We start from the raw sequence: 13,851 nt of genomic DNA, 5'->3' as shown, positions 1-13,851 counted from the left end.
CTATATAATTACAATAAGCAGTTAAAACCATATGTCAAACAGTTAAAATAGTAAGATTATAACATTTCATGAATATTGTAAAAAAATATAAGACTATAACAAGGTTCCGGTCTACATAGTTTGACGTATGTTTTAATGCATTATAAAACCCCATATTATAAACTAATATACTTATGTTCATAGTGTTAACATGAAATTATAACTAAATATTATAGACAAACACACAACATTATGGCTTACATTTTACTGTGTTATGTCTGCCATATAACATCTTATTAAACCTTATGAATACTGGATTTGTGACAAGTGTTCCCAAAAATACTTCCGAGACTGTATGTTGTTTTGAAGTGTGTTTGTGTGTGCTCTGTCTGCCTATTCTCTGATTATGGAGACTTGTCATAATAGGAGTTGGTAATTTTGTAAATGAGATGTATAAAATTCCAAGCACACAGGTGTGTTATTATAGGCTAGTTATGGGTTAGCATACTAATGACGCTCCTGGGCAATTCCCCTCAGTTGTGTTTTGCCTTTACCATAATATGTCAGGATCTAAATGTCACATTAAAGCAGCTGCACTTCTGAAAATATGCATTTAAAGCAAGATTTCTGTGAAAAAAGCGAAATGGATCACCGGCCATTGGTCAAATCACATTTATTCTTTTTATTCATTCTCTATTTTGAGAAACCTGGACACAGTACAGAAGAGAGACAGAGAGAAGGGTCATGTTTTGTTGTTGCTGAGATAAAAAAAGAGAACCATTACCTCAGGAGATACACAAACCCTTGAAAGAGAAAGAAACTGAAATATATTTCTCACAGAAAATGTGAACATATCTTTTTCCTTTTGAAGGCTATGGCCAAAGGTTTGTGATAGAGAAAGTATGCACTCATTGGCAATGTTTGCTTATGTTTTTTTTTTTCTTTATACTCTCATCTCACAGTCAAAATCTCAGGAAATGTATTAACAAATGTTAGATTAATTAAATGATACCAAGCTATAGTGATAACCATCACATTAAATGAAAAAAACACAATGCTACCATATACAGACATTAGTTGATGTATTGTTCTCCTCCAAGCGTGTTGAGCTAATGTAACAGAATGAGCAGTTACTGTTACCCTCCTGGTGTCTTGAGCTGACCTAATAGAATTGACAGTTAATCTTCTCCGAACGTGTAAAGCTGATGTAACAGAATAGGCAGTTACGTCAAACAAATAACACTGTATTTTTCTTATGAGAAAAACAAAATAATAAGTTTGATTGTAATTGTGTTCATTTTATTTTGTAGCTAGTTGCTTACTGAAGTTGGTTTTCATAGAATGAGAAAATACACATCAATTCAAGGTTTTATTTTTTATGTATCTGTATTTTTTGTTTGTTTGTTTGTTTGTTTTTCTTGAAGGCAAGGAGAGAGTCATATGCATTCCTGTGGGACTCGGCTGTGGTGGAGTATGCTGCTCTGACAGATGACGAATGTTCTCTTACTGTCGCAGGGAATAGTCTCAGTTCTAAAGGCTACGGCCTCGCACTCCAGCATGGCAGCCCTTACAGAGACCTCTTCTCTCAGAAGTGAGTCACGCACACACTGCAGATCCCAAAGTTTTTGTGGATTCTTCTTGTAATGAATGAATTCTGCACACACATTTGAATAATTAGCCTAGAAAAGCATTGTCAGTAGAAGGGGATGCTTTGGAACAGCATCATGCACCTAAAGGCTGGTTGAGAGTTAACTCGGACGTCACAGGCCCCATACACCATGGAAATAATTAAAGCATGTGCACAGACCTTGTGGTGTCGCAGACGCACTTTGCTTATTCATTGGCCAAGAACATGATGAAGGATGTGAGAATAGACTGAGCATAGTTTTTTACCAATATTTTGCAAAAATAGATTGACAAGAATTCATAAACTGCACTATTGAAAGCACAGATATTTTAGACATCTTGAAATGACTGTGTCTTGCCATGGCACAAGGCCAGCAGACCACAGAGAAAAAGTTCTTTGAATTTTTTCCTTCACAGTGTGAGCAAAGACATCAGTATTGCAGACATCTTTATTGTTCTATGAGTACATGTGCACATCTGTCCAACCCGTGTATTGATCTTTTTAATATATTTGTTTTTACTATATTACACACAGTATAGACATTGTGTGATCCGTGTGTGGGTTTACACTGGGGCTTTCTTTGTTCCCCGTTTGTACTGTGCTGGCAAGAGCAACTTCCAGCAGCACTACAGTGCCACACCCAGCTTGGGCATAGAAGTATGCGATTGCCATGAACAGTGGTGCAAGAACTATGGACTATCCATCCATCCATCCATTATCTGTAACCGCTTATCCAATTTAGGGTCGCGGGGGGGTCCAGAGCCTACCTGGAATCATCGGGCGCAAGGCGGGAATACACCCTGGAGGGGACGCCAGTCCTTCACAGGGCACTATGGACTATGTCCAGGAGAAATATGAACCAGCATTATGATCACCATGGCCAATGCCAAGTGTCAGCCAGAGGGTTTTAAAATCTGTGTAGCAGTGAAATTCCCAATAATTTTGGTGTGTCACATTACCCTCTTCCCATTGAAAAAACAAAAGTTGGATCCAAAATTGCCGACTTCAAAATGGCCACCATGGTCACCACCCATCTTGAAAAGTTTCCCCCCTCCCATATACTAATGAGCTACAAACAGGAAGTTAATATCACCAACCTTTCCCATTTTATTAAGGTGCATCCATATAAATGGCCCACCCTGTATTTGTAAAGGATGACTGGTACCAGAAAAATAAAACTAATTGTAAAAAAATGGGGATATGTTTCTAACATAAGTTCTATCTAAAAGCAGAGCTTTAAGTTCCCAGTTTTTCTACACTGACCTGCTCTTAGTGCCTCAGCAAAACAACCCCTTGTAGGAGGCACTATGACTCCATTGGCTGCTGATTCGCTAAATAAAGGCGACGACCAACGAGAAGCGTGTTCTCTGTTTAGGATCCATGGAGTATCTGCCCCTCACTCTGTGTGTTTCTGTCTCAAACCATCGCTATAACAGTGTGACCTCAAAATACGGGAAAAACGCGTCCCGTATTGGTTCAAAATGGAATGCACCTTTTAGTGTCCAAATACGGGACAATTGCATATTTTATGGGAAGATTGGCAACACGAGATCCAGCCCAGTCTTATTCTCTCAACTAGCCATTTCACATCCAGCTAATCATCCAACAGGCTAACCTAAAAATAGCATGGCGTTGTTTCCCCAGTAACTCTAGACACTTCTATTGTGTCGTCATAGTAACACAGCATTCCTATTACACACTGTGCCACCAGATGTCCCATGAAACTACAGCACGCCTCAGAATGTCCTGCTCTGCAGATGGCTCCAACTTATTAACGCGGGTTGACAAACTGCACTGAATTTTTTTTTTTTTTTTATAAAATCTTGTTTAAAATCTTAATCTGAGTCGATTCACAGCTCATATCTTATCAGAAAAAAATTAATATTACTATGTATATTGTGACACAGGGCAGCACGGTGGCGCAGCAGGTAGTGTCGCAGTCACACAGCTCCATCGACCTGTTGCCCTGTGAAGGACTGGCGCCCCCCCCAGGGTGTGTTCCTGCCTTGCGCCTAATGATTCTGGGTAGACTCCGGACCCACTGCTACACTGAACTGGATATGCAGTTACAAATAATGAATGAATGAATATAGTGACACCCCTCGAACTCACTAATGCTGACATGGCTGATATCAAATACAGCAACGTCCCAATGTATTCCCAGAAGCTTCCCTAGAAGCTGTTACTCCTGATTTGATTTAGAAATGCATTTGTTATTTAAATACACTGTAAACAAGTATGTGTTTCATGCTGCTTTCTTTGTTGTTCTGTTCTGACATCTTTCAGACTTGGTACATTTACCAATACAGAATTTAATGGTGCTTTTTCAAACCATAGAATCATTCATGAGTAATGTTGACCAAAGCACTGAGTCAGTGTTTTGCAAATTGATCACCACATTCAGAGACCTCCCAGCGGAGCATGTTAAAATAACATATTTTTGAATGGAACATTAGCAAAACTGTCTGAAGGAGTCTACAATAAGTCATTCAGAGCTATTCATTCAAAGAAAATATGTGCTGAAGTGTCCCATTACTTACTGGCTATTATTTTATATTTTTTATAAAATGTTTTTCCACTGAGCAGTGTGCAGTACAGTTCACAACACTTTCAAATTCATGATCATGTGTCATTTTTTCAACTGTCAAGACACCTGAAGTATGTGACCTGATTTAGTTATTGTTTTGTTGGATTATCAGTGGGCTAAGCCAGAATGTATGGCCAAAACACAATACTAATCACTTGATTGGTTAAACCCACTGTCTAAAGTAGCTTTTTCACGTTGCTGTTTAATTGTGAGACACTGGCTTGAGCAGTGACAATGGAACACAATACAAAAAGTTTTCTTTGGGCACTGAACTACAAGCCCTTATCTGTGTATGGTCAGAGGAGCAGATCCAGTGAGATCTGGAGTCCAGTATTAGAAAGTACAGAATCTTCCAAGTGATTTCTCAGCATATACTTGAAACAGGGTTTCATATCTCGCTGGATCTGCTTATCTGACCATAAACAGATAAGGGTGTGTAGCTCAGCACCCGACCAAGCAATGCTTTCTCTATTGTTTTCCATTGTTAGCTACTTAAGCCCTTATCTGTTAGTGGTCACAGGAGCAGATCCAGGGAGATTTGGAGTCTAATATAAGAAACAAAAGAATCTTCGCAGTAGTCACTTAAAATATGGTTCCTAAATTTCAGCTAAAATTTGTCAAGAAAATTGACCTTTCACAAAGTCTCTTTCCATGAAACCAAATGCTGAGTGAAAAGTAAATCAGAACTTAAAGTTCTATTACTGTTTTTGATTTACTTTTTATATTTTTGTCTTCTGGGAAATCACTTGACTGAAGCATAGTCTCTAGATACTCCACCCACATTCATGCTCCACAGGAGCTTAAACAGTGTGCAGATAGTTCTGTGTACAGATTAGAAACAGAAACATGCTATACCATACTGACTAGAGGAAATATGGAAAAAGTTATTTCTGGGACAGAATTGTCCTTTTGGACCATTGAAATTTGGAAACTTTAATTCCTTTTATTAGTAATAAACGAATAGGACTGGTCTTCACATCTGGAATATTTAGCTCTTTTCTTAACCCCTTTAACAGAATCATCAATCAAGAACTGTAAAAATACTCTCAATACTCTCAAGGTTTGGTTGAAAGGGCGTTTCAAAGGTCTGTTTTCATATGGTAAATAACAACATATTGACAATAAATAGCCATTTAAATGGTTTTGTTTGTTTTTTTTGTTTGTTTTTTGTTTTTTTTACTAGGAGATACAGTTAGGTAAGCTGTGTTCATGACTTTTTAATTTTTTTTTATACTTTAGATATCAAATCCAATTCAGAACAGCTGAAATTGGGTTAAATGCATTTGAATACAATTGGAGTGCTTGAAAAATGTAGCATTTCTGTTTAGGTGGGATTATCTTTTTTATTTATGGTTATTAGCAAAAGGACATCAATCTAATTGCTTTAGTGGTGGTAAATTCCAAGTACAAAACAACATCAGTTTCCAGAAAGATGAATCCTTTGATGATATTGTTAATATGGTTATTGGAATTAGTTATGTTTTATAATAATGTTATAATAATCGTGTCGTTGCCTCTTTGTACTTCTCAGGATCCTGGAGCTCCAGGAGAAGGGTGACCTGGATATCCTGAAGCAGAAGTGGTGGCCAAAGAAGGGCCGTTGTGATCTGGAGAGAGGCTCGGAGGCTCCTCCTGAGAGCCGGGCTCTGAGGCTCCACAGCTTTGCGGGGGTGTTCTGCATCCTGGCGGCTGGTCTGTTGTTGGCCTGTCTGGTGGCAGCCCTGGAGACCTGGTGGAATGGGCCTCGCTGTCGCCGGCCACAGAGCAAAGAGGTGACCCCCCCTCAGGCGGCAAAGCCGCGGCCCACCCCTGCCCGGCAAGCCCGAAACACCCGACACCCCCGGGACCGGGCCACCACGGCCACACTCTACTTTATGGATCCAGATGCCACTGACGGCAGCCCTGATTTAGTCGAGCTCCAGTACACGCAGCTATAGGTGTGACCCACAATCCTGACCTTCCTCTAGTGCCTTTCTGTCCAAAAATATAACCAGAACGAAACTAAACTTCACACAGCTGTAGTGTGACCAAAACCCTGAACCCCCTGTAAGGCCTTATAGGAAAATGTGTCCACTGGGGTCTAATGGTATTTCCTCAATGTTTGCATACATTCTTAAATTTGCATTTAAATGTATGTAATACCCATAGGTTTCATATTAAATATCCTGAATATTCTCAGCCCTCCCTACAATAAGGCCCTATTTGACCCTGCCATTGGCTAATTCACACATACTGTAGACAAACAAACAAATCCACTAGTTACACACAGTGAGAGGCATTTGACATACATTTTGTATATCTCTAACCCTATTCACAGTCTTATAACTCCAGATATGCCTCACGTATAAGCACACAATGAGATCAAATCCAAAATGACGCAGGAAATGTTTGAACCATATTTCTGCATATTATTAATACAAGTATTACTTATTAAAAGACATCAATAAATACTGAATTTGGTGTGCAATTTACAGTATATATTAGAAACCTATCTCTGGTATAATTATAATTACAAATATAATATACATTTAAATGTAAAATACGGTTTTGCTCAAACAGCCCAAGAAGCCACTTCTCAGCCTGTTTTTGTTACTGTGCATATCTCTGCAGCAACAGAGGATGAAGGTGGGCTTTTGCCACTTGTGGCTTTAACTGCAATCTGATTGGTTGGATCTTCCTCCAAACAGTTGAGCATTATGAGTTTTCCTAATTCATTTATCCACCAGTGATCAGTCTCCTCTTTTATTGTCTCTGACTTCCTGTAGTGCCTTTCACACATTAGTGTGTGCTGTTGGTGGTGTTTTGCAACACCAGGAGATTCCCAGATCCATATTAAGACTAAACTGAGAATGCAAATTATTCAGTGGTGACTCATGATTGAAAATTACACATTAGTTAAATCTCGTTAAATCCTTACTTCTCAGTTTATGAGTGACTTAAGACTTTAATCAAGCCAGGCCAACAGAGGTGCATGCTTTATGTCAGTGAAGGTCTTATTTGAGTCTGTTACCAAGTAAACTGAGAGGACCTGCCTTGTAAGAATTGCCCCATGACTATGCTTAACCCAATGCCAATTTCCTAATATAAATCAATATTAATCAAAGTAATCATATAACATACAGGGCTTTCACATTCAACTGAATTTTGACAAGAACACACTTATGTATGACTTTATGGTAAAAATATTGTTGATTTTTGTGCCAGCACCCACATCTGGTCTAGAGCTATAGAACCACACTTATTTTCAACAGTGCCTACAAGTGGTCAATAATAAAATTTAACATTTACAAGAATCTACAAAAAAAGAAAATATAGATTTTTCAAACAAGTACTCATAGAAAAATTACAAGGCGTAATTGTTATGCATTCTCTTGTTTATTTTCTAATACACTGTATCTTGGTTCAGCCACTGGATGGTAATTTGGAGGGACATGGGATAATTGCATATTTGACATTTGAGAGGAGGTATAATACGTGTTATAGCAAATGTTATTTTTATACCCAGCACCAGGCAATAGAGGCCATTTTACTTTTTACTTGTGTGACCACCCATCAAATAGTCCATTTCAGCTCTGTTGCTTTAGCATGCATGCTAGCTCTCCTTCATGCCAAATGCCATGGGCTGGTCTTTCCAAACAAAGGCTACAACATAAAGGCTGGACCTGGATCCCTAAACTAAAGTGTGTCCCAGTGTTACTGTGTATTTTGACTTGTTCCTATGGTTAGCAGTCATCCTTCTATGCTATTATTTTATTACTAATTGCTGTCCAGTCAGTTTAGGTTCCTTTCATAGATATGGACAGACTTTCTCCAGAATTTCCTATCTTTCCTTTGGGTCTTCAGGCTTCTAAAAGGCTCATTCTTGATTCTTCTGACTGTGTCCATTCTTCTTTTTTGTTTTCAGTTATTTTGAGCATAGTTATCTTTTCTGCCAAATTGTTCCTCATAATATGTCCAAAAACAATATGTTTCAATTGAGATGTAATGTTTCATTTGCTCAAGGATCAATTTGGTAATTTTCTTTGCCATCCAGTTTACTTGTAGAATTTGTAAAAGGCATGTTTACATTTCTTGTCCAGCTTTCACATCCATAAAAAACACAAAGCACAGTATAAATAAGACAACACTGATATTTATTAAATGTGAAGAATTAAGTTGTAATTTCAGTTTGGTCTTAATTAAAGCTGCTGTCAAGCCAGTGCACCTCTATAAAGTGGCAGATGGGGAAAAAAATGACATTTGTACTTTGCATATTGTCGTTGTCTAAAGAAAAACATGTATCTCCAACATATTGACTTTATAGGAAAACAAAAAACCTTCAAAACCTCCCATTGAAATCCACGTAAAAATGTTTTTGGAACATTATGGAACATTTCTATTGTACCATTCATAAAGAATGAGATGGAAAATGTAATGCTGACACAAGTAACAAGGTAAAAAGTGGTAGGAACTGGAGAGAGGGGAGAAAGAAAAAAAATAAAGCCTAATTTCCTTGTTCAGTTTAAGAAAAAAAATTAAGGTTGTTATGTGTCAGTCTGGTCAAATCCAATGTTAAGTAACTAGATTTGAGTCTGAGTCTATGTCTGGAGTCTTTAGGGTATGAGTCAAGTTTGAAGTCTTTGTCTCAGGCTTGGGAATCTGATTTGAGTCTCGGGTCTCTGAGGGCTCTAAGTAGAGCTTGGAGTCACTGGAGTGGAGTCTTTTGTGTATGAAACCCAATCAGAGTCTTAAGCCAGTCTTAGTCTTGGTTGAGTTTGAATAATATCTCAAATATCTGGAAGGGCAAGTTTCATTTGAGTTTTAAGTTTCTAGATTGTGAGCGAGTGGAGTCTGCACATAGTCTCTTGCTCTGTATCAGAGCAGAGTGTTTACAAACGATCACATTTCTCTTTACCTCTCACAATCTATTTCCCTCTCAAGAGCAGTCTGTCTCTTTGTGTTGATGCTGCACTGACCTTTGTTATTGCATCTGATTGTTTCATCATCCATCAAACAAGCCATCGAGTAATCGATGTATATTTTCATCTGTAACCTCTAGCCATGTTTTTAACTGCTCCAAATGCCCCAGTTTAAGAAATATACATTTATTTGGCTTATTTACAAGTATGTTTTTTTAGTGGGCCTTCATATGAAACAAGAATGTGATTTTTAAAAATTCATTTTAAACTTTATTTAATAGACAAATACAAAAATAAGTTATTCCAATGATTGCACTGACCACCTTGATTGTGTTTTGTGAATATAAACAAATTATGAATTTGATTACTGCAGCATGCTCCAAAAATGTCAGGACAATATAAGTGTGACAAGTTTATAGAAAATGAATGTAAATGAAATGTTACATTAAATGATTAATGGAATCTGGAACAATAGCTCTATGGATAAGTATAAGACTAGACCCCACTGTTGAATGAGCATAACCTTTGTGCCCTCAGATAGCATTGCATAAGAATCTGGCATGCGACATTGATGAATGTAGCCATATGGGCATGGGAGTATCTCAATAAACCTAACATTAGTAACTTAACTATTCAGAATATCTGTTATACAAGAAGAAAGACTACATCAGTTCTATGTGGATGTTCTCTGGGCCCCAGCTCATCCAAGATGATCCAAAAAACAGTAGAAATGTGTTCTGTGTCCGAGAAATGCAGGTTTCATCTTGTTTTCATTAAAAAAATGAACATCATGCTTTCAATGCTAATGATAAAAGGGATCATCCAGACGATGGGTGGAAAAGCCAATGTCTCTCATGGTGGTGGGGTTCATCAGTGACCATAGCATAGGAAACTTGCATATGTGAGAAATTTCCTCCCTGCAGTTCAGATCTGCCTACTATGATACATCACAAAGAGGAGAGTCAGGCACTGGCAACCATTGACTGTTGAGTAGCTGGAATCTTGTATCTGGTCAAACTGCAAAAATTCCACTTGCAAAATTTTAACAATTAGTGTTCTCAGTTCACGAATGATTAACCAGTGTTTAATTAAAAGGAAAGACAATGTAAAACAGTCCAGATTTTCTTGGAGTGTGTCATAGGCATCAGTTTCTAAATACGTCTAAATATGTCACGGTCTCACTGACCGTGATGCAGTATTTTACACAGCCATCTGCTTGACATTCAGTGTGGAACATCACATTATGATTGCATTTCTTTACAAAAATAATGCCCTTTTCCTGTCTGTTTAAAAAAGACATAATACTTTAACATGTAATTATATTTGTCCACTATCTGACAGCTTTGCAACTTGACCTAAACTAAACTAACAAATCATCATATATTTGTTTATGCAGTCTGTCGAAATGACATTTCTTTTGTCATGTCCCTAAAATTACAGATTCATCTTAGAATTTGGCCAAATTTGGCAGCTGCAGACCTCAGACTAAGTTGATTTAATGGACTGTGTAAACTGCATTACTCACAGATGACCACATTTCTCAGTTTTGTTTCTCCACAAGCACTCTATTGTCACATTCAGCTTATGATATATTCATCCAGGTGTAGTTTTCATCCTCATCCCTTCATTTCCATTTTATTCCCTCTTCTTCTTGAGGAATAATGTGTTGTATTTGAAGTTATCTCCACCTGTGTGTATGTGTTTTTAGAGTTCAGTCCATCTGTTTTCTTCATCAATTATAGATTGTGAGGTTTTCTAATTACGCAGCAGGTGTTTTTTTCATATATTAATATAAAAAAAAGATTCAGTGCATATGAAACCTGATATTTCTTCACAATTAAGTTGGATTTGTGTATATTGGCAAAAATCAGAAGTATGTTATAAAATATGCATAAATAAATAAATGTAAAATATTTAAATGTAAAAATATCCTCTTCATTCTTCCAAGAACAACTATGGATTGCCATGTTTATTTAAGCCTTTACTGTCAAGTGGCCACCTGAACACCTGAATGTCAATACATTATTTATTTGACTGAGCACAGAAGAAATATCACACACAGTACTATATATGGCAAATTTATCTTTCTCCTCTCTTCTCTCTTTCTCTCTCTGTCTCTATCTCTCTTTCTCTCAGGACAAAGAGGTGAATCTGGAGCAGGTTCACCAGCGGCTGACTGGCCTCATGGATGATGACCTGGCACACAAGCAGCTCCCCAGTCAATCTCTAGACATTTCAGCACTGGACATGGGCAGCTTGAGTAGCATTCGACAGCGACAGGGCTCTCAAGATGCTATCAGAGACTTCCCTCCAGGAGGAATCTCTGTCACCTCCTTCCTGCAGGAAGGCCCTGGGTCAGGTCGTCTCACAGGAAGAAACCTGCCCCTACCTCTAAGCAGCTCGACTCTGCCCCCATCCATGCGCTGTAAACATCGTGCCCCCAACGGAGGACTCTTCCGCCAGAGTCCTGTAAAAACACCCATGCCTATCGCTTATCAGACAATGCCCACAGGAGGCCTGCCAGAGGCCATGGATTCCAGCCACGGGACCTCCATTTGAGTCAGCCAATCACATTTAAGAAGGACCTCCATATGTGGCAGCCAATCACATTCAAGATAAACCACAATCTCAGCAGGCAATCACTAGAGGGGCTATTTATGGACTGCAGTTTGAGCCAGATGATCTTATTCAAGATGGACCTTGATCTGAGCAAGATTGTCACATTTTTGATGGAACCCTTATTGGACCTCTATCTGAGCTGGCCAATCACATTCAAGAAGAACTTCTATCTGTGCCAGCCAATCACATTGAAGAGGGAGCTCTACTTTACTTGGCCAATCACACTGAAGCGGGACCTTTATTCGATTAATCACATTCTAGAGGGGCCTTTTTCCTTGTCCTCTATCTGAACTGGGCTATCACATTCAAGAATGATCTCTATCTGGACCGTCCAATCACATTCAAATGAGACCACTATCTGGACACCTGTCTGAGCTGGCCAATTACAGTTAAGAAGGATGTCTCCTTAAACTGAACAATCAAGAGAGAATTATATCTCAGCTGGTCAAACACATTCAAGAGAGACCTTTATTTGAGCTGACAAATCACATTCACCAAGCTACTAAATAGCCAGCCAATCACAGACTGGCTTAATTGGAGAGATAATTTTAAGAGTCAAAGAAAAAAAAATATATGCCCAAATATAGGAGCAAATATTTTCTTTTCTTTTTTTCTTTTTTTGTAATAAAGATAAAAAGATGTATTGGGACAGAAACAATGACTTTCCTAACCTGTGCATATTTGTAAATAATGAAACACTGCGTTGAAGTCAAAGTGTATTTTGAATATTCCTGATTTTTTTTTTTCAGTTTAAAGATGATGAAAAAGCTAAAAGACTATATACAGACTGTTTGAATGGCTTTGTAAATTTGGTTCTGGAAAAAAAAAATAATAATAAAAAGAGAATTCTTCGTGGTTGTTTTCTAAGTGCCAAACTCAAAGATTTTACCCCTTTGAAGTAAAAGTGTCATGAATGTAACTAGAAAATAATTCTTAAAAAAAGGTTTCTATACTTACACAAAACTGTGGATAATTTCATTTGATTTTTTTTTCTCAAATAAATGCGATATTTTAAAAAATAGTAAATGGGGCCATTGATTATGTGAGGTCCTGTAGTGTCAATACTCTACACTGGATAAATTGCTGGGTAAAATAATCTGAACGTTGGAAACATTTCACTATATGTATTTATTTATTAGATATCTATAAAGAATCAGCATTTATAATGTTACACCTATATGATCAGTGGAGTTGAGAGAATGGACAGTGAGTATAAAAACAAGGATATGACTTTAATGCTATTGCTGATAGATGTGGAGGGGGCCTCATCCATAACATTAAAGTCACCTCTTTACTTTTAAACTCATTGTCTATTCTCTCAGCTCAACATATTGGATGCTCTGAATACATTGTTAACCACATTTCCCCCTGTTGTTCAATGGTCAGGACTACCACAGGGCAGATATCAGAGCAGACGTCAAATGGAGGGTTGGGTGTGTGGGTAGGGGGATAGGCAACCAACAGCGCGGCTGTATCTGATTCAGTCACCCATGCCATCAGAACATCAGTGTCACTTCACTGCAGAATGTGATCCACCATCCAAATAATGGTGAAACAGCTTGTTCTCTGGTGGTTCTGTCAGGGCTCTTAAGTAGAAGAATGTGGTGAGTGTGCAAACAAAGTCTGTAATTATGGAGCTACAAAGTGCATGTACATGGTAAGTGGAGCTGATAAAGTTGATGGACAGTTTTAATATTTTGATTATTTGGTGTATGTTCAAAATAACAGTTCCTAATTAGTTACTCAGTTCTAATTCAATTGAGATAATGATAATATCTATAATCCTTTCTGAAATTAGCCCATTGATGAAATTTGTGGGATTTTCTCACTCAGACTGATCTGATTTTATTTTTCTTTTGAAGTGAGAAAATTACACATCGTCTTCATAAGTACCTTCCATAATGGCAAAATATTCTGCTTCAGTACTTGACAGATATTACAGAGAGTACATGGAAAGTACTTAGATGTAAAAAAAAAAAAAAAGCCCTTCACCTTGTCTATGGCTCTTTGCAAATGAGAACCTTGACCTGAGGAAGTCATTTGTTGGATCAATATTTACTGGAGCTCCAGGAGACAAGAGGCTGTGAACCCTGGCAGGAATTTCAATGTTTTACAAGTGAATACAGACCTGAGAAAGAAGA

General features: G+C 37.9%; 1 protein-coding gene across 1 annotated transcript in view; it reads left to right on the top strand.

Annotated features, from left to right (window-relative positions):
- Positions 1–12,646, top strand: part of grid1a (glutamate receptor, ionotropic, delta 1a) — a 318,330-nt gene extending 305,684 nt beyond the window's left edge. Inside the window, exons 14-16 of the mRNA XM_066681522.1 lie at positions 1,404–1,570; positions 5,725–5,965; positions 11,228–12,646. Coding sequence (XP_066537619.1) covers positions 1,404–1,570; positions 5,725–5,965; positions 11,228–11,650 — 831 coding nt within the window. The 3' untranslated portion in view covers positions 11,651–12,646. The remainder of the gene's footprint in view (positions 1–1,403; positions 1,571–5,724; positions 5,966–11,227) is intronic.
- Positions 12,647–13,851: the final 1,205 nt, after the last annotated feature.

This window comes from Hoplias malabaricus, chromosome 1 (assembly GCF_029633855.1).
Source record: "Hoplias malabaricus isolate fHopMal1 chromosome 1, fHopMal1.hap1, whole genome shotgun sequence".
Classification (NCBI taxonomy): domain Eukaryota; kingdom Metazoa; phylum Chordata; class Actinopteri; order Characiformes; family Erythrinidae; genus Hoplias; species Hoplias malabaricus.
The sequence above is the reverse complement of the archived record's forward strand: the minus strand, read 5'-3'. Positions and strand labels throughout refer to the sequence as shown.